This window comes from Rosa rugosa, chromosome 2 (assembly GCF_958449725.1).
Source record: "Rosa rugosa chromosome 2, drRosRugo1.1, whole genome shotgun sequence".
In the NCBI taxonomy this organism is placed as follows: Eukaryota; Viridiplantae; Streptophyta; class Magnoliopsida; order Rosales; family Rosaceae; genus Rosa; species Rosa rugosa.
This window is the reverse complement of record NC_084821.1, coordinates 4,879,005-4,899,325: the sequence shown is the minus strand read 5'-3', so window position 1 is coordinate 4,899,325 and position 20,321 is coordinate 4,879,005. Positions and strand designations below refer to the sequence as shown.

Genomic DNA, 20,321 nt, shown 5'->3' with positions numbered 1-20,321 from the left:
ATGAGCCTAATGTCTCACACTTACGCATATTTGGGTGTGCAGTTTATGTGCCAATTGCGCCGCCACAGCGCACCAAAATGGGTCCTCAACGACGATTAGGTGTTTATGTTGGATATGACTCTCCAACTATTGTCCGCTACATAGAACCCTTGACAGGCGATCGATTGTCACTTCGATGAGACAGTCTTCCCGTCGTTAGGGGAAGATAAGAACATCAATGTTCAACAGGAACGACAGGAATTGTCGTGGTCTGTCCCCACTCTGTCTCATCTTGATCCCCGAACCGCACAGTCCGAAATTGAAGTGCGGAGAGTTCTCGATCTTCAGAACGTAGCAGAATCGATGCCTGATGCGTTTTCTGATATCGCTAAAGTGACGAGATCACACATACCTGCTGCAAACGTGCCTGCAAGGATTGATGTCCCTAAAATTAGAGGACATGACGCCATCTCAAGGTTACCAGAGCATGGCGCCAACGTCCCCACTCACAGTGATGGTGACGTTGTGGCTAGGCCCATGGCTCCTGCCAGGAAGCGCGGGAGGCCTATAGGTTCAATGGATTCTCGCCCAAGAAAGAAAGCGAGTTTGGCACAAAATAATCCATTAATCATCGATGTAAATAATCCATCTCATGAGAATATTCCGGATTATGGTTATGTCCAAGAGACATCATTGGGGGACGCTCCAATGTCAGAACCAACTCCAGAGAATAGAGAGATCTCCATAAATTACACTAGTGTACATGAGATGATGGATAGAAATTCTATGGCGATTGATGATGCATTTGCATATCATATTGCAAAAGGAATTATAGAATATGATGATATCGAACCTCGCTCTGTTGAAGAATGTCAACGAAGAGCAGATTGGCCTAAATGGAAAGATGCGATCCAGGTTGAATTGGATTCACTAACAAAGAGACAGGTATTTGGGCTCGTAACGCAGACACCCCCAAGTGTAAAGCCTGTTGGCCATAAATGGGTCTTTGTTAGAAAGCGTAATGAGAAAAATGAGGTGGTAAGATATAAAGCCCGCCTTGTGGCGCAAGGTTTCTCACAACGCCCTGGAATCGACTACGAGGAGACATATTCTCTCGTAATGGACGTTATAACGTTCCGCTACCTTGTCAGTTTGGTAGTTTCCGAAAAACTTGACATGCAGCTTATGGATGTGGTTACAGCATATCTCTATGGGGATCTAGATTCAGAGATATATATGAAGGTTCCAGATGGACTTCAATTACCCAAATCAAGTGGCTCTAAACCACGGAGCGCGTTTTCAATAAGATTAAAACGCTCACTATATGGATTAAAGCAATCCGGACGGATGTGGTATAACCGTCTAAGTGACTACTTGATTGGGAAGGGATATATTAACAATGAAATATGCCCATGCGTGTTCATTAAAAGAACAAGTTCCGGATTTGCAATCGTAGCAGTTTATGTCGATGACATGAACCTAATTGGAACTCTAGATGAGTTAAAGGAAACTGCTAAATACTTGAAATCCGAATTTGAGATGAAAGATCTTGGGAAAACACGGTTTTGTCTCGGTTTAGAACTCGAGCACCATAGTGATGGGATTTTGATCCATCAGTCTGCATATACTCAGAAAATCCTAAGGCGCTTTAATGAAGATAAAGCAAAGCCTGTGAGTACTCCCATGATTGGTCGTAGTCTTGAGCCCGGAAAAGATCCGTTTCGTCCAAAGGATGAGGACGAAGAAGCATTAGAGGCCGAAGTGCCCTATTTAAGTGCAATAGGCGCATTATTGTACTTAGCTCAATGCACAAGACCAGATATCTCATTCACAGTGAACTTGTTAGCTCGACATAGCTCTGCGCCAACACGCCGCCATTGGATTGGTGTAAAGACCATCTTTCGATACCTAAGAGGTACGATTGATATGGGCCCATTTTATCCCTACAGAGAGAAAAGGAATGACGGAAAGTTGGGATCGGACCCCAAAAGGCAAAACGCCCCCGTCCATGGAATGGCCGCCGGCCATGTTGCCGCCGCCGGCGCCGCCGCCGCTCATGGTGGCCGGCGTCCTCCTATCTCCCTCCATCAAAACGACAATGATGTCTTGATGGGTTTTGCTGATGCAGGGTACCTCTCTGACCCTCACAAAGGTCGCTCCCAAACGGGTTATGTCTTTACCATGGGAAGCACTGCGATATCTTGGAGGTCTACAAAGCAGACCCTTGTTGCTACTTCCTCAAATCATGCAGAGATTATTACTCTACATGAAGCTGTACGTGAATGTGTATGACTAAGGTCTGTAATTCGACACATTCAAGGAAGTTGTGGTTTGAAGTCTACCACAGATGAACCTACATGCATTTATGAGGATAATGCAACTTGTATTGAGCAAATGAAGTTAGGTTTCATCAAGGGCGACAACACCAAGCATATATCGCCTAAGTTCTTTTATAATCAGCAACAACAATCACTTCTAAAGTTTGAAGTGAATCAAATCCGATCAGAGGATAATGTAGCAGACTTATTCACTAAGTCGTTACCTAAATCCACCTTCGAGAAACATGTGAAGAGCATCGGATTGAGAAAGTTATCCGAACTCCCACGATTGTAGCAATCAGGGGGAGATATCGACATCAGGGGGAGTTATGATGTCTACATGTTCGATCTCGAAGAGTGAAGGACGTGTTGTGCTCTTTTTGTCCTTCGACCAGGGTTATTTTTATCCCACAGGGTTTTTGTTACCTGGCAAGGTTTTTAACGAGGCAACGGATGAAGCGTCACCACCAAGTTTGAAGCGGCACAAGGGGGAGTGTTGAAGGAATATCGATTTAGTGTGCCTTATCAAACTAGGAATAGGAATAGGAGAGAATGTTCTAGATTTCCCAATCCTACATGGATTGGTATTCCTTGTAACATTAGAACTAGTACTTTGTAATCCCTATATATAGGGCTCCTATTCTCAATAATATTATTACATTCTCCCTACAATTCTCTCTACAATTTCTCTCAAATCTCTTTTTCCTTAAACAATATTCTATTATTTATTTTACCCAGTTTGTTTTTCTTTTCTTAGGTAAAAATTCAGTCCCCACTGGCCAACTGTTAACAGGGACAACAAAAAATAACCCACCGAAGATTATTATTAGTGTCATACTGTTTCAGATACACGCTGAAGTGGCTACAATGAACCTAAGTTGAATATCTAACCGCCAAATGCAGTTCACTAGTTTGTTTGGATAATAATCCATCTACATGTACTTCCAAGTTTGCTATAACTCATAAATAGGCAAGCTTCCACATACTTCTCAATCATCAACCACCCAACTCTATAAATTGCACTCACTAATTGAGTCACTCATTAATTTGGTCCCTGTCTATAAACCTCTTCCCCTGCAAGATTTACTTTTTGCACTACACCATTCATCAATGGCTGCAGCTCCAAGTGACTCCATACCCTCTCTAATGGGGGCTTGGGTCTATTCAGAGTATGGAAAAACTTCTGACGTTCTCAAGTTTGATCCTAGTGTGGCTGTTCCTGAAACTAAAGAAGATCAGGTGCTGATCAAGGTGGTTGCTGCTTCTCTTAACCCAGTTGATTTCAAAAGGGCTCTTGGTTACTTCAAGGACACTGACTCTCCCCTACCTGTGAGTCACCCTCTTTCTTCTTTCATTTTCCCGAAGGCCTTTCTTGGCTATTTGGATTAAGATTTATATATATTGCTAAACCTTTGGGACTTCTATCCAAATATGTTATCTTGCTACTTTAGGCAGTGTGAAATATTGTTTGGTACTGTTTGATCTTTCAATATAGTTGGTCTTTTTTATTATAAATTAATGATCATATCTTATTGTTTATTTTTCTTTTGGTAGAATGGGGACCCAAGGCCTGATCATATATCAGTATATCACTATCACCCATGAAGTTTCTTAATTAAATCCTCCATTGTTTAATAAACAAAGACATCAGAAAGTATGAAAGAAGTTACCTTAGGCATGTTTTTTCTTGGAACTTTTACGACCTTTGGCATTTTTCTACTGTATGGAAAGAAGCTACTTCTGTTAGTTAGTATGCTTATTTGTTTAGTCTAATTGGGTTTGCAATTTGCAGACAGTTCCAGGGTATGATCAAATTTCATGTTTTTTTTTTCTTTTTCCTTTCCTTTCTTTCTGTAGGAACTTTGTTTAGCTTGGCATTTTTCTATTGTAACAAAGAAGTTAACTTTGTTAGTGTGTTTAATTATTTATTAATTTTCAATTTGGTTTGCAGACAGTGCCAGGGTATGATATGGCTGGTGTGGTGGTGAAGGTAGGAAGCCAGGTAACAAAGTTTAAGGTGGGGGATGAAGTATATGGGGATATCGATGAAACAGCAGTGGTGAACCCAACAAGGTTTGGGTCTTTGGCAGAGTACACTGCTGCAGAAGAAAGAGTATTGGCTCACAAACCCAAAAACCTGAGCTTTATTGAAGCTGCCAGCCTTCCCTTAGCCATTGAGACTGCCTATGATGGGCTTGAAACAGCCGAACTTTCTGCTGGTAAATCCATCCTTGTTTTGGGAGGCGCTGGGGGTGTCGGAACGCATGTTATCCAGGTACATTCTGATTTCATCATGGTCTGATGACTTTGTTATAATTTCAGCGTGTAATACTAATTTTGGCTTCAAACAATTGTAATAAAAAATATGGAGACAAGCTATGGCATTGTGATGTGTATCATACACTCATTTTATATTTACTTGAACAAAAATTACAATTTATATGAATCAAAATTACAACATTGAGAACAAAGTTACCATATTCATTTACACTATTTACATATAATTAAAACAAAATTACAACATTGACAATGAATTTGTCCAAAAACTTATAACAACGTTGTAGGTGGTGTAATTACCATTAATAGAACTAAGATTACACAAAATATGACTCAGGTTACCACTTTGACAACAAATTTGTTGTTACATTTGTAAATATGTGTATGATATATGGGTATGTATATAGAATTTTCCAAAAATGTGTACTTTAATGTGATGCAGCTAGCAAAGCATGTTTTTGGTGCTTCCAAATTGGCAGCTACTGCAAGCACTAAGAAACAGGATTTGTTGAGAAGCTTGGGTGCTGATTTGCCTATCGATTACACCAAGGTGAACATCGAAGACCTGCCAGAGAAATTTGATGTAGTGTATGATGCAGTTGGTAAGAATCTTCTACTACCTTGTTGTCTGAATCAGTTTTTTTTTTTTTTTTTGCGAGTATAGTCACTTTTCTGTGCTGATCTTTCGTATGTCAATGGAAACCTAAATAGAACAACTGATAATGGAGAGAGTGTAGATTTATCATGTATATACAAGCACCTATCAAGTACTCAGATTGATCGAACATTTAAATATGGAGATAATCTAATGGTTTAGTAGCAATGAATGCATTGGAAGAATGTCGTGGCTGACATTAGATATTGTATTTGAAAAACGAAAACAGGAGAGACTGACAAGGCTGTGAAGGCGGTGAAAGAAGGCGGGAAGGTAGTAACAATAGTAGGTCCAGCAACGCCACCAGCTATCTTATTTTTGCTTACCTCTAAAGGGTCTATCTTGGAGAAACTGAAGCCTTACTTGGAAAGTGGGAAGGTGAAGCCAGTGCTTGATCCCACAGGTCCATATCCCTTTTCTAAAGTTGTGGAAGCATTTGCTTACCTTGAGACTTTCAGAGCTACAGGAAAGGTGGTTGTGTATCCCATCCCATGAGGTTGAGACTGTATGTGTAGATGATCTATGACTATAAATGCAGATCGACTCCATTTCCTAACTTGTATGTGTGCAGCAGTATGTTTTTAAAGAGATTGCAGATGAATATATTTTCTATATATCTTTCAATCAAGGAAGATTACAGACTTTATATACAACTCCATGCAAATCTTCCTACGTAAAAGTAGGGATAACTATAGTATGAAATCAAAACCTAACTATGCATATCTTTACAACTAACCAATCATATCCTAGTATATCATCTTCGATCTCATTCCTTAATACTCCCCCTCAAGTTGGTGTGTATGTTAAGAACACCCAACTTGCCTAATAGAGCTCCAAACTGCTTCAAACCAAGAGGCTTGGTGAACAAATCTGTTGTCTGCTCATTAGTCCTGACATGTATAGTCTTCACAAGTCCTCTCTGAACCTTCTCGCGCACAACATGACAATCAATGTCAATGTGCTTTGTCCTCTCGTGAAACACAGGGTTTGAAGCAATGTGGATGGCTGCCTTATTGTCACAAAAGAGCTGGACTGCTTCTTTGTGATCAACATGTAAATCACGCAACAATGCTAATATCCAGGTGATCTCACAACATGTGGTAGCCATCGATCGATATTCTGCTTCCGCACTCGATCTAGAAACAGTTCCTTGCTTCTTACTCTTCCAAGAAATCGGTGTCTTGCTGACTTGATGCATATGCTCTTCGCAAGCGTACGAATCGTTGTCAAGTAAGGGAAATATTAAAACCTTGATTATCGTACCTCGGGGATTAGGTGTTGGACCTAACCGAGGTAATTGGCACTAGAATGACTTAAAAGCATACAATGAAAAAGTAAAAATAAAAATAAAATAAAGTAAAATAAAATTCACAAGGCACCAAGCCTCGGCAATGCTCGGCTTAGCTCACACTAAGCCTAATCAAAGCCACTAACTTGTAGCCCAAATGAGTTATGCACAATGGAATGTAGAATTTTGTTTGGGATTTTTGAATTGGGAATTAACTAAATTAAATGCAAACAACTAATTATCAAGCAAGAAATTAAATTTTGATTTTCAAATTAATGGGAACATGGGAGTGTCGGGTGATTCACACTAACTATCTTGCAAATATCGATGCCAATTTCACAAATGCATGCATTTCCTATATGTGTTAAGTCCCGTATCTAGTACCGGTCAAGGCTACTAAACCAATTATCCTTTCGGTGTATCGATTATGCCGGTTAGGGCCACAATCAACTCTCTAACTTAGGCATTACGCCGGTTAAGGCCGCAATATCTAAAATTAGAGGCCTAGAGTGCAAGATAATAGAGACCCAAGCAAGCTTAGCTACAATTAAGCTAGCTAATGGTTACCACACTTAAATCCTAGATGCCACAAGACCAATAAATTGTCAATTTATCAATCTATTCATCACAATTGCCCACAACATAATTTCAAAGGGTGACAAAGCCTAGAAACATGCTTCTAAGGACCATTACATTCGGATTTAAAGCATACACAATGAAAATTGCATTTATTAAAATTAAGGCATCAATATTTATACAAGATGAGTTAGGGCTTCACAACCCTAACTCTCAAAATTAAACTACTCACTCATAATTAAAACAAGATTTAACATCAAAACCATGTACAATTAAAATAGATGAGAAGAGAGAGGATAAGCTTTGCTTAATTTCAACAATACTAGAAAGTAAAGAAAATTAAGCTAGCTTGAATCCTCCTAACTACCCAAGATGAAATTAAGGTCTTGATGATCTTCCTTGATGAAATTTGAGAATAACCCAATAATTTAATGTGGAAGAGTGAGTGAAATGGGAGAGTGGTTTAAAAATGGAGGAGAGAGAGAGATGGAATTATGGTGGTGTGCGGCAGTTCTGGGATTGAGGTGACTCTCCTGAAGGTAAGATATATATATATATATATATATATATATATATGTGGTCTCCCCTGCCGGTTTTTTTTGTGACCTAGAGGAATGGATGGGTGTGGTTGAGATTTGGATGAGGAAGACCACGTGGCAAGCTGCAATTTGCTAGAGTAATTGAAAACAAAAAAATGTTGTTTAATTCCCATTGCAGAGCACGTGATGGATGAAGGATGATGGCTATTGATTAATCAAAGGTTTGATTAATTAATCAAATAGTTGATTAACTAAAAGTAATTTTATTCTTCTTCTTCTCTATTTTTCTTTCCTCCTTTTTCTTCTTTTCTTCCATTTTCTTCTCTTCTTCATTTGCTTTTCCCCGAGCTAAAACCAATGATTTTCACCTATTTGCTTGCATTGACCCGCTGACCATTGTTGACTTTTTGTCTTTTTGTCGATAACTCCATTTTGCTCAATTTTCCACCATTTTCTCTCGATTTCCGCAATTCCGCTTATTTTCTACAAAATAAATAAAAGTGAATTAATCACATATTAATTGACATGAGGATTGGCTTAATTCTAGTGCTTTAGATATAATTATACGCATATAAATGCGTATAATCACTTGCCTAGAAACAGACAGTATCCAGTTGTAGAGCGTCTAGTATCTCTACATCTCGCCCAGTCAGTATCACAATAGGCTGTAAGTTCTATGCGTCCATGAGAAGGCAATAGAATTCCCTGCCCTGGTGTGTGCTTGACATATCTCAAAACTCGATAAGCAACTTCAAGATGTGGTTGCCGAGGCTTGTCCATGTATTGACTTAGGATGTGCACTACATAAACTAGATCAGGTCTTGTAATCGTTAGGTAAATGAGCCTACCAACGAGTCTTCTATACTGTGAAGCATCTTGTAACAAAACTCCTTCATCTTTAGTTAAGACCAGATTCTGATCAATGGGGTATTTGGATGGCTTGGCCCCCAAGAACCCAGCATCTTCAAGCACCTCCAATGCATACTTGCGTTGCGAAAGGACTATGCCTTGTCGGGAACGTGCCACTTCAATCCCAAGGAAATAATGCAGTGCTCCCATGTCCTTGAGCTTAAAACGTGCTGATAGAAACTGCTTTGTGGCTTCTATATCTTGTAGGTTATTCCCTGCAACAATTACATCATCTACATAGACAAGCAGTAATGTGATCGTGTTTTGACACTTTCGAATGAACATAGAATAATCAGACCAAGATTGTGTGAAACCACCAGCTTGTAATGCACTTGAAAGTTTCAGAAACCATTGTCTCGAAGCTTGCTTGAGGCCATATAACGACTTATGTAGTTTGCAAACATGCTGAGTCTCCCTCTTACCTCCAAAACCAGGAGGTAGCTTCATGTACACGTCTTCGGTGAGATCGCCATTTAAGAAAGCATTGTTAACATCAAGCTGGTGAAGGTACCAACCTTGCAATGCTGCAAGGCTCAACAAGACACGCACAGTAGTAAGCTTAGCTACAGGCGCGAAAGTTTCACCGTAATCAACTCCGGCAACCTGACTATATCCTTTGGCCACCAAGCGGGCTTTGTAATGCTCGACGGTGCCATCTGGTTTATATTTCACCTTATAAACCCACTTGCAGCCAATGAGGCGTTTATTGGGAGGTAAAGGCACGATACTCCATGTCTGGTTGTTCTGCAAGGCTTGAATCTCTTCATTCATGGCAGCCCGCCACTTAGGATCATGAATGGCTTGAGAGAAAAACTGAGGTTCTCGTGTGTGAGAGAGATTAACAGTAAATGCTCGATGCTTGGGAGAGAGTCTGTCATATGAAATAACCTCAGAGATAGGGTATGGCGTACCTGACACTGCATGGCTCGTGGAAGATGGGGACGTAGAGCGTGAGGGCAAGGCCGTCTCAACGTGGAAGTCTTGCAAAGCGGTAGGAGTCTTTGTTGCACGTGTAGAGCGTCGGAACAAAGGTTGGGAAGTGGAGACCGGAATAGGGATAGTATCAGGAGAATTAACATCCGGATTTGGTGGTGGTATGGTGGAAGAAGGAAAGAGTTCATCATCTGGTGAAGTAGGAGATATGATAGAATCCGAGTGATTTGATGATTGAGGAGTAGATATGGTAGGATCAGAGAGATTTGGAGGATGCACAATCAAGGAAGATTACAGACTTTATATACAACTCCATGCAGATCTTCCTACGTAAAAGTAGGGATAACTATAGTATGAAATCAAAACCTAACTATGCATATCTTTACAGCTAACCAATCATATCCTAGTATATCATCTTCGATCTCATTCCTTAATAGTTTTAATCTTGAAGACCTGTAATAATAATAGGAAAGGTGGTTGTGTATCCCATAGTCCCCTCCCATGAGGTTGAGACTGTATGTGTAGATGATCTATAACTCTAAATGCAGATCGACTCCATTTCCCTCCTTGTATGTGTGCAGCAGTATGTTTTAATCTTGAAGACTTGTAATAATGACTGCTCAATAAATTGTAATTGTGTAGCTTCTGCTCCATGACTAGTTGCTAGAGGATTCTCAAGTCAGTGATCAAGTTTTTGGTACACATAATTGGACCCTAGAAATTCGTACTTCTTTATAATGAATTAAAGAGATAATGTGTCTAAATGCAGAGTCAAAGTAGGTTTGAAAATTCATCAGACTCGAAATCTAACCGAAGACAGATTATTCAAATCTAAGATGATATGGTCAGAGCTTACATTTTATTTCCTTTTTTCACAATTGTCACAGCTTACGTTCATATACAACAATTTTTATACAAACCTTGGTTGATATGGTCACAGCTTACGTTTTATTTCATTTTTTCACAATTGCCACTGCTTACTTTCATACAACATTTTTCTCAACCTTCACCTTGTAAGTTGTATAAAGTGCACTCTGGAAACGTCTGCCAGTGCAAGCTTTACTTTTTGCTCTACATCAATTATCAATGGCTGCAGCTCCAAGTGATTCCATACCCTCTGTATATGGGGCTTGGGTCTATTCAGAGTATGGAAAAACTGCAGATGTTCTGAAATTTGATCCAAATGTGGCTGTTCCTGAAATTAAAGAGGACCAGGTGCTGATCAAGGTAATTGCTGCTTCTCTTAACCCAATTGATTTCATGAGAGCTCTTAGTATCTTCAAGGACATAGAGGGTGATAGTCCCTTACCTGTGGGTTACCTTTCTCCTTTCATTTTCCAATGCTTTTTTTTATTTTTATTTTTTTGGGGTAAAATTTCATATTTTTAATCATTTAGGAAATTAAAGCAAAAGGTATCATTTTCTTTCTTGCAGGGTCTATGTAGTTGTCTATTTTCATAAAAGATCATATCTCATTTTTACCTATGAAAAAAAAAGACATCAGAAAGTAGAAAAGAAATTACTGTAGGCATGTTTGTTACCTTTTACTTTTCTCTAGTGTATCAAAAGAAGTTACTTTTGTTAGTATGCTTGTCAAATTTTTTCTCAATTTGGTTTGCAGATGATACATTTCATTAACTTTTTTTCTGTGGGAGCTTTTTTTTACCTTTAGATTTTTCTACTACATCAGAAGAAGTTACCTTTGTTTATTTGTTCATTTTCAATTTGGTTTGCAGACAATTCCAGGTTTGATGTGGCTGGTGTGGTGGTGAAGGTAGGAAGCCAAGTGCAGAAGTTTAAGGTGGGGGATGAAGTGTATGCTTGTTTGAGTAATAGCATTGAGATTCCCCAATATCATGCTAAGAATAGCCATGGGGATCTCAATGAGAAAGCATTGGTGAAACCAAACAGGCTGGGTCTTTGGCAGAGTACACTGCTGCAGGAGAAACCATGTTGGCTCTCAAACCCAAAAATCTGAGCTTTATTGAAGCATGCTAGGCTTCCCTTAGCTATTGAGACTGCGTATGGAGCGCTTGAAAGAGCGGAGCTTTTGGCTGGTAAATCCGTCCTTGTTTTGGGAGGCGCTAGGGGTGTTGGAACACATGTGATTCAGGTACGTACATTCCGATTTCATGATGCTTGAACTTTGTTACAGCTTCAATGTCCAATATTAATTGGGAAAAAAATACAAACAGTACCTGACCTTTGGCCCATTAGTAACTTTAGTACCTGACAAAAAAAAAATGTCACTTTGGTACCTAAAGTTTGGACCCCGATCCAACACTAGTACCTGAAACACTGTTGGCTGTTATGGCACTAGCCACCTGGCAAACTTTGAGGGGTATTTTGTTCCCTTCAACTATTCCCGCCAATTCAGTCACAGTAAATCTATTTCTTGGCGCCAACTGACCAAAGTATATATCACTTTGGTACCTGATATTTGAAGCCCGACACAATAAAAGTACCTTGCCTATCGATCACCATAGCCATAGCCTAAAACTGGGGAGAGAAATCAGAGAACAAAATCACCATCATATTGACCAAATTCCAGTCTCTCTCTCTCTCTCTCTCTCTCTCTCTCTCTCTGTAATTATGGTTGATTTGGATTGGAAAACAAAGATGTCTCCTCAGATATACCCAACAAATCCCCCCGCTCCTTCCATGTCACCCAAATCCAGTCCGACATTTTCGCCGCGCCGCGCCGCCATACCTCTGACGGACCTCTATCACGACAACAGAAGTCGTCCTTGATCTTTAGCAGTAAACCTGAAGAACTCAATTCTTCCAGTCAAATTGAAATCAGATTGAACAGGTTTTGATCCACCTAGTTTCAGCCTCAAATTGATGGAACCTCAATGGAGTCGGCGATAGACCGCTCCGTAATTCAAGCTTTGGGTTTGCTGTGGATGATAAAGGCGCCCAAGATAAAGATCTGGTCATCAATCCAGTTTTCTCCTCATCGACGTGCAATCAAGGCTGCAAATGGAGATGTAAGGTCCTCATCAATCCTAGCCAAAGACGATCAGATCGGCTTTCTCCTCGCTGGCTAAGCAGTTGAGGTCGTAATCGGACTTGGAGGCCGAGTTGTTGAGGTTGACGGCGACATAAACTGAGCAATCGAGGTGGAATCCAAATCGGAGATGCAGTTGACGGCGATGGCAGTCGAGGTCGACGGTGGTGAGAGAGGGTTAGTGACGACGTCGTGGTGGGCAGCCCAACTCTGGTAGTAGCCGGAGTTGGCGTCGGGGCTTTGTAGGGTGGGCAGAGAGAGAGAGAGAGAGAGAGAGAGAGAGAGATGGGCAGAGAGAGAGAGAGAGAGAGAGAGAGAGGGGAAATAAAAAAAAAAAGACAAAAAACAAATTAGAGTTGAAATTACTTATATGCCCTTCAAGTAATGTCAGTTGACTAACGCCGTAACGGCAAACAGTGTTTCAGGTACTAATGTTGGGTCGGGGTCCGAACTTCAGGTACCAAAGTGACATTTTTTTTTTGTTTACTAATGGGCGAAAGGTCATGTACTGTTTGCATTTTTCTCATATTAATTTTAGCTTCAGACAATAGTATTTGAGAATATATACTTTGTTTTTGTTTTATTTGATCTTTTTCTCGGTTATGGCGGCCGACAAGAAGCAGGGTTGGGCTTCAGATTCTTTCTCTAAATACAAGGAGTTCTGATTTGTCAGTTACTTGATCAGAGTCTGTTTTTCCAGAAAAGTAAATGGTTACAGTGATCAATCATTGCAGGTTGCATAGAAGTTAGAGCTTTATCCTATGTCACTAGAAAGTACTCTTAAATTACTTTTGGGTAAAATGTTGTGTGGTTATTAACAAATTACTAAGGCCAAAAATCACCATAATGATTGAATTTTTTGTGGTTTACAATTTCTGAACTCTGAAGAATGCAAGTGGGATGAAGGTGTGGCTAATTTTTGTCGAACTTCTTTCATGTGTGAAAATTTTCTTTTAATGCAAGTTTTATCAATAAATTTTTTTTATTAAAAGTTATGGAGTCAACCACTTAAAAAGTAAAATTTAATCCGACTAAAATATCAACAGAAATTTAGCCAGATGCCTATAGTTACTCATCTGTTTATTCAAAAAAAAAAAAAAAAAGAAGTGAAATGTACTCATGTAACTATTATTGACCTATTCTGATTTTCAACTGTAATTAAACTAAGGATGATCAATCTAAGAGTGTTGCTAAGAGTTTTTGTTTACTATATAAACAACAACGTGAATCACTTACCTTCACTTCACCACCATATATAACCAAGGTGGATTCTTTGTTTTTGGCATTTCTGATGGCCGGGATTTGTAATTCTGATGTGAATTAAATTACGCTGCCCGCGTAGGTACTGCGTGGCAGTGAATGTGCTAGGGTTTGTGTATTAAGGGATTCAGACCTATAATTTAGTCTATTACTTCCTTGCATTCTTTGCATTTGCCTCTAGCTCTCTCATCTCTGGTTACACCCTTTACTCTAAAATCTATGTAGTTCAATATCTACATACCACGGTTAACCTTTAACTCTGTATTCATAAATTTTGTAATCTACGATCATTTTATATTCCAATTTTGTTGACCTATGAATAAAGTGAAATGATTCTAAGAATTGTTTTGTATCATACAAACTTATGTTTATGTTAGATCATATTTTACGGATGATTTACACTGAAGTGTTTGAGAGATAACAGTTAGAGGGCTGACTTTCCTTGATGTTTATTTAGCACTCAAACTCTTAGACGTAATCCCTTGTACATAACCCTAGGCATTGAAACTAAACCAGGGACTAAGCTTTGGGATTGAAGTTTGTCTTTTAGCTGAAATGATTGAGAAAGACTTGTTCATTCAAGTGTAATGATGAAAATTAGGCGCTTATTAATGTTTAGAGAGATGATATCATATCTTAACACGAATTGTGTTATAAGCCTCTGTAATGTTTGGTTAGAGGTAGTGCCTCATTCGTAGAGGTTCCAAACTAATCATTCGATTGATGAATCTAGAAGCAATCTTGGTCTGAAAGAGTTAAAAAAGGAAAAAAAAATATAAAAAAATTAATATTAAAAAGCATACTCTAGGCATGTTGGATATGAGTTGCCAATGGCCCAATGGGCTTGTTCAGCTTCTCACTCAACTCACAGAACAGTAGCTTGCAGCACTGTTACAATGAACCTAAAGTTGAAAATCTATCCAAATGCAGTTTCACCAGTTTGTTTGGATAATAATCCATCTGGATGCACTTCCAAGTTTGTCATAAATAGCCAAGCCCCCACATGCTTCTCAATTACCAACCACCCAACTCTATGAAGTGCACTCGATCATTCAGTCCCTGTCAAGAAAGTAGAAACCTCTTCCCCTAGAAGCTTTACTTTTTGCACTACACCATTCATCAATGGCTGCACCTCCAAGTGACTCCATACCCTCTCTAATGGGGGCTTGGGTCTATTCAGAGTATGGAAAAACTTCTGATGTTCTGAAGTTTGATCCAAGTGTGGCTGTTCCTGAAATTAAAGAGGATCAGGTGCTAATCAAGGTGGTTGCTGCCTCTCTTAACCCAGTTGATTTCAAAAGGGCTCTTGGTTACTTCAAGGACACTGACTCTCCCCTACCTGTGAGTCACCCTGTTTCCCCTTTCATCTTCCTCAATTGCCTTTCTTTGTTATTTGGATTAAGATTTATATATATTGTCAAACCTTTGGGACTTCTATCCAAAGATGGTATCTTTCTATTTCAGGCAGTGTGAAATATTGTCTGGTGCTGTTTGATCTTTCAATATAGTTGGTCTTTTTTGTTATAAATGACCATATCTTATTTTTTATTTTTCTCGTATCAAAAATCTTATTGTTTAACTTTCTTTTGGTAGAATGGGAACCCAAGGCCTGATATATCACTATCACCCATTATATCCTCCATTGTTTAATAAACAAAGACATCAAAAAGTATGAAAGAAGTTACCTTAGGCATGTTTTTTTAAGGAACTTTTATGACCTTAGGCATTTTTCTACTGTATGGGCAAGAAGCTACTTCTGTTAGTTAGTATGCTTCTGTTTAGTCTAATTTGGTTTGCAATTTCCTGACAGTTCCGGGGTATGATCAAATTTCGTCTTTTTTTTTTTTTTTTTTCCTTTCTTTCTGTATAGGAACTTTGTTTAGCTTGGCATTTTTCTATTGTAACAAAGAAGCTAACTTTGTTAAGTGTGTTTGTTTATTTATTAATTTTTAATTTGGTTTGCAGACAGTTCCAGGGTATGATGTGGCTGGTGTTGTGGTGAAGGTAGGAAGCCAAGTAACGAAGTTTAAGGTGGGGGATGAAGTATATGGGGATCTCAATGAGACAGCATTGGTAAACCCAAAAAGGTTTGGGTCTTTGGCACAGTACACTGCTGCAGAAGAAAGAATATTGGCTCACAAACCCAAAATCCTGAGCTTTATTGAAGCTGCTAGCCTTCCCTTAGCCATTGAGACTGCCTATGAAGGGCTTGAAAGAGCCGAACTTTCTGCTGGTAAATCCATCCTTGTTTTGGGAGGCGCTGGGGGTGTGGGAACACATATTATTCAGGTACATTCTGATTTCATCATGTTCGGACTTTGTTACAATTTCAGCATGTAATAATAATTTTGGATTCAAACAATTATAAATAAGAATGTATACTTTTATGTGATGCAGCTGGCAAAGCATGTGTTTGGTGCTTCCAAAGTGGCAGCTACTGCAAGCACTAGGAAACTGGATTTGTTGAGAAGCTTGGGTGCTGATTTGCCTATCGATAACACCAAGGTGAACATTGAAGACCTGCCAGAGAAATTTGATGTAGTGTATGATGCAGTTGGTAAGAATCTTCTATTCCCTTGTTGTCTCAGATTTTTTTTTTTTTTTTCTTTTTCTTTTTGCGAGTATAGTTATCTTTTCTGTGCTGATCTTTCGTATATCAATGGAAACCTAAATATAACAACTGTTGATAGAGAGCGAAGATTTATCAAGTATAAACAGGCACCTGTCAAGTACTGAAATTGATCAAACATTTAAATGTGGAGATAATCTAATATGGTTTAGTAGCAATGAATGAATTAGAACACTTTAGTGACTGATGTTATATATTGTAATTGCAAAACAAAAACTGGGGAGACTGACAAGGCTGTAAAGGCGGTGAAAGAAGGCGGGAAGATAGTAACAATAGTAGGTCCAGCAACGCCACCAGCTATCATATTTGTGCTTACCTCTAGAGGGTCTATCTTGGAGAAACTGAAGCCTTACTTGGAGGGTGGGAAGGTGAAGCCAGTGCTTGATCCCACAGGTCCATATCCCTTTTCTAAAGTTGTGGAAGCATTTGGTTACCTTGAGAGTTCCAGAGCTACAGGAAAGGTGGTTGTATATCCCATCCCATGAGGTTGAGACTGTATGTGTAGATGATCTATGACTCTAAATGCAAATCGACTCTATTTCCTTCCTTGTATGTCTGCAGCAGTATGTTTTAATCTTGAAGACTTGTAACAATGAGTGCTCAATAAATTGTCATTTTGTAGCGTTTGCTTCATGACTAGTTGCTAGAGGATTCTCAGTCAGTGATTTAAGTTTTTGGTACACATAATTGGACCCTAGAAATTCGTACTTCTTTATAATGAACTTCAAGAGATAGTGTGACTAAAATTCTTAATGCACAGTCACAATTGGCATGAAAATTCATACATCTAACCGAAGACAGATCATTCAAACCTTGGATGATATGGTCACGGCTTACGTTCATTTCGTTTTTTCACAATTGTCACTGCTTACGTTCATACAACAATTTTGAATTTGGACAATGATCCATCTAGATGCATACCTCCCATGATAAGATGGCAGCTTACACATTTTTCTTAACTTTCACCCTATTAGTTCTATAAAGCGCACTCTGGAAACGTCTGCCACTGCAAGCTTTACTTTTTGCCCTACATCAATCATCAATGGCTGCAGCTCCAAGTGAGTACATACCCTCTGTATATGGGGCTTGGGTCTATTCAGAGTATGGAAAAACTGCAAATGTTCTGAAATTTGATCCAAATGTGGCTGTTCCTGAAATTAAAGAGGACCAGGTGCTGATCAAGGTGGTTGCTGCTTCTCTTAACCCACTTGATTCCAGAAGGGCTCTTGGTCTCTACAAGGACATAGAGGGTGATACTACCTTACCTGTGAGTCACCCTTATCTTTCTCCTTTCATTTTCCAATGCTTACTTCTTCTTTTTTTCTTTTTGGGGTAAAATTTCATATTTTTAATCATTTAGGAAATTAAAGCAGAAGATGGTATCATTCTCTTTCTTGCAGGGTGAGATGTTGTTGTCTCTATGTAGTTGTCTGTTTTCATAAAAGATCATATCTCATTGTTATACCTATGAATAAAAAAGACATCAGAAAGTAGAAAAGAAATTACTTTAGGCATGTTATTGAACTTCTGTTACCTTTGACTTTTCTCTAGTGTATCAAAAGAAGTTACTTTTGTTTGTATGCTTGTCAAATTTTCACTCAATTGGTTTGCAGATGATTCCAGGGTATGATCACATTTCATTAAACTTTTTTTCTGTGGGAGATTTTTTTTTACCTTGAGATTTTTCTACTACAACAGAAGAGGTTACCTTTGTTTATTTGTTCATTTTCAATTTGGTTTGCAGACAATTCCAGGGTATGATGTGGCTGGTGTGGTGGTGAAGGTAGGAAGCCAAGTGCAGAAGTTTAAGGTGGGGGATGAAGTGTATGCTTGTTTGAGTAATAGCAATGAGATTCCCCAATATCATGCTAAGAATAGCCATGGGGATCTCAATGAGAAAGCATTGGTGAAACCAAACAGGCTGGGGTCTTTGGCAGAGTACACTGCTGCAGGAGAAACCATGTTGGCTCTCAAACCCAAAAATCTGAGCTTTATTGAAGCTGCTAGCCTTCCCTTAGCTATTGAGACTGCGTATGGAGCGCTTGAAAGAACAGAGCTTTCGGCTGGTAAATCCGTCCTTGTTTTGGGAGGCGCTGGGGGTGTTGGAACACATGTGATTCAGGTACATTCCGATTTCATGATGCTTGAACTTTGTTACAGTTTCAATGTCCAATACTAATAATTTTGGCTTCAGACAATAGTAATTGAGAATACATACTTTTATGTGAGACAGCTTGCTAAACATGTTTTTGGGGCATCCAAAGTAGCAGCTACTGCAAGCACTAAAAAACTGGATTTGTTAAGAAGCTTGGGTGCGGATTTGGCTATTGATTACACCAAGGAAAACATCGAAGACCTGCCAGAGAAATTTGATGTAGTCTATGATGCAGTTGGTAAGATTCTTCTACTCCATTGTTGTTTGAATAAGCTCGCTTGCACGGAGCTATTTTAGTCATCTTTTCTGTGCTGATATTTTGATAATTTGATTGTCAACAAATAGCTGATTAGAACAGTTCTAAGATGATAGAGGTGTAGATTTATCTTGTATTCATAATGAAACAATCAAATGTACTAGTCAATGGGGTTATCACCTAATGATTTGCCCGGAATGAATGAATTGGACTATGGTGACTGATATGATATATTGTATTTGCAAAACAAAACAGGGCAGACTGACAAGGCAGTGAAGGCGGTGAAGGAAGGTGGGAAGGCAGTGACAATAGTCATAGGTCCAGTAACTCCTCCGGCGTTCAGATTTGTGCTCACCCCTACAGGGTCTATCTTGGAGAAACTGAAGCCTTACTTGGAGAGCGGGAAGGTGAAGCCAGTACTTGATCCCACAGGTCCATATCCCTTTTCTAAAGTTGTTGAAGCACTTGGTTACCGTGAGACTTATAGAGCTACAGGAAAGGTGGTTGTGTACCCTATCCCATGAGATTGAGACTTGCTGTGTCTATATTAATCTAGGATTCTATTAAAGATTTAGTCCATTTTCACTGTGTATGCAGCAGTTGCTTGAAGACTTGTAATACGGGGATGTAGGAGATGCTTGTTTAATATGTAGAATAAGAGCTTCTTTACTTTCTTTGCTGTTTGCTTTGTTCCTACTAAACCTATAGTTATTGTTTTGTATTTGCTGCATGATACTTGCTAGAGGATCCTCAGTCGGAAATCAAATTTGACAAGTTTTTGGAAGACATGTTGGTACACTAAATGATTTAACTTCAGGAGCTAAGGTGTCTAGATGCATTGCCAAAACACTCAAAATCGAAATGTAGGACCACTTCGGCCAAAAAACAAAAAAATTGAAACCTTAAACAAAATATATATGCCAGGCCAGGGACCTTATCCATGCAAGTGGGGCTAATATGGACATATCGATGCAAGTGAGGCTAAGCACATGAAAAAAAATATGATTTCACATTAAAATGATGTCTCAAACCCAGTATAACGAATCTCGAAAGTCATAACTTTATCCTGTAACATATATGAGTTAGTATATCTTAATTTTATATATTTATTTATTTATTGATCGAAAAAGCTCAGCCAAATATTGTATCTTAGAACCAGTATCAAAACGATACACCCAAATATATAATAATTTATATATTTATTAAAAGAAAAACAAGCAACATGTAAATCTACTATACTAATTAGACATAAATATTAAAGTTACATGACATTTACTACAATAATTTATAATGACTTAATTATTCTCAATCTTATTATTTGAGTCACGATACTTTTATTAGTTGTGGAGACTAGGTTAAAGCGATGGAATTATGTACTGTGACCGTCATCACCGCTGATGCTCTCAATTGCACTTTTTTTGAAAGCCGAATGACCTAGCCGAATGTAGTATAAAATGTTAAACCACTTTTAATTCCACCAATTTAATTGTAACATGAAAAATTAATTTAGTCTTTGTATACACCAATTCAAATGTTA

General features: G+C 38.8%; 4 protein-coding genes across 4 annotated transcripts; all 4 read left to right on the top strand.

Moving 5' to 3' along the window:
* Positions 1-3,291: 3,291 nt before the first annotated feature.
* On the top strand, positions 3,292-5,790 carry LOC133732926 (2-methylene-furan-3-one reductase-like). Its single transcript, XM_062160536.1, has 4 exons — positions 3,292-3,626; positions 4,249-4,572; positions 5,017-5,176; positions 5,459-5,790. Exons 1-4 carry the CDS (start codon positions 3,408-3,410, stop codon positions 5,722-5,724), a joined length of 969 nt encoding a protein of 322 aa, XP_062016520.1. The 5' UTR covers positions 3,292-3,407; the 3' UTR covers positions 5,725-5,790.
* Positions 5,791-10,560: 4,770 nt separating this feature from the next.
* LOC133730207 (2-methylene-furan-3-one reductase-like) lies at positions 10,561-11,452 on the top strand. Its single transcript, XM_062157838.1, has 2 exons — positions 10,561-10,768; positions 11,211-11,452. The coding sequence occupies exons 1-2, from the start codon at positions 10,561-10,563 to the stop codon at positions 11,450-11,452; spliced, it is 450 nt and encodes a 149-aa protein (XP_062013822.1).
* A 3,369-nt stretch (positions 11,453-14,821) lies between these two features.
* On the top strand, positions 14,822-17,019 carry LOC133734340 (2-methylene-furan-3-one reductase-like). Its single transcript, XM_062161970.1, has 4 exons — positions 14,822-15,085; positions 15,710-16,033; positions 16,142-16,302; positions 16,594-17,019. The coding sequence occupies exons 1-4, from the start codon at positions 14,867-14,869 to the stop codon at positions 16,856-16,858; spliced, it is 969 nt and encodes a 322-aa protein (XP_062017954.1). The 5' UTR covers positions 14,822-14,866; the 3' UTR covers positions 16,859-17,019.
* Positions 17,020-17,125: 106 nt separating this feature from the next.
* On the top strand, positions 17,126-19,458 carry LOC133734339 (2-methylene-furan-3-one reductase-like). Its single transcript, XM_062161969.1, has 4 exons — positions 17,126-17,640; positions 18,118-18,495; positions 18,607-18,766; positions 19,040-19,458. Exons 1-4 carry the CDS (start codon positions 17,416-17,418, stop codon positions 19,306-19,308), a joined length of 1,032 nt encoding a protein of 343 aa, XP_062017953.1. The 5' UTR covers positions 17,126-17,415; the 3' UTR covers positions 19,309-19,458.
* Positions 19,459-20,321: the final 863 nt, after the last annotated feature.

What these genes read in the sequence shown, in the direction of transcription:
- LOC133732926 (XM_062160536.1), top strand. Translation starts at nt 3,408, where the DNA reads ATGGCTGCAGCTCCAAGTGACTCCATACCCTCTCTAATGGGGGCTTGG. An exon ending in ACACTGACTCTCCCCTACCT is followed by an intron (nt 3,627 to 4,248) that starts GTGAGTCACCCT and finishes TTTGGTTTGCAG; the next exon opens with ACAGTGCCAGGGTATGATAT. An exon ending in TCGGAACGCATGTTATCCAG is followed by an intron (nt 4,573 to 5,016) that starts GTACATTCTGAT and finishes AATGTGATGCAG; the next exon opens with CTAGCAAAGCATGTTTTTGG.
- LOC133730207 (XM_062157838.1), top strand. Translation starts at nt 10,561, where the DNA reads ATGGCTGCAGCTCCAAGTGATTCCATACCCTCTGTATATGGGGCTTGG. An exon ending in TATCTTCAAGGACATAGAGG is followed by an intron (nt 10,769 to 11,210) that starts GTGATAGTCCCT and finishes TTTGGTTTGCAG; the next exon opens with ACAATTCCAGGTTTGATGTG.
- LOC133734340 (XM_062161970.1), top strand. Translation starts at nt 14,867, where the DNA reads ATGGCTGCACCTCCAAGTGACTCCATACCCTCTCTAATGGGGGCTTGG. An exon ending in ACACTGACTCTCCCCTACCT is followed by an intron (nt 15,086 to 15,709) that starts GTGAGTCACCCT and finishes TTTGGTTTGCAG; the next exon opens with ACAGTTCCAGGGTATGATGT. An exon ending in GTAGTGTATGATGCAGTTGG is followed by an intron (nt 16,303 to 16,593) that starts TAAGAATCTTCT and finishes AACAAAAACTGG; the next exon opens with GGAGACTGACAAGGCTGTAA.
- LOC133734339 (XM_062161969.1), top strand. Translation starts at nt 17,416, where the DNA reads ATGGCTGCAGCTCCAAGTGAGTACATACCCTCTGTATATGGGGCTTGG. An exon ending in AGGGTGATACTACCTTACCT is followed by an intron (nt 17,641 to 18,117) that starts GTGAGTCACCCT and finishes TTTGGTTTGCAG; the next exon opens with ACAATTCCAGGGTATGATGT. An exon ending in TGTAGTCTATGATGCAGTTG is followed by an intron (nt 18,767 to 19,039) that starts GTAAGATTCTTC and finishes AAAACAAAACAG; the next exon opens with GGCAGACTGACAAGGCAGTG.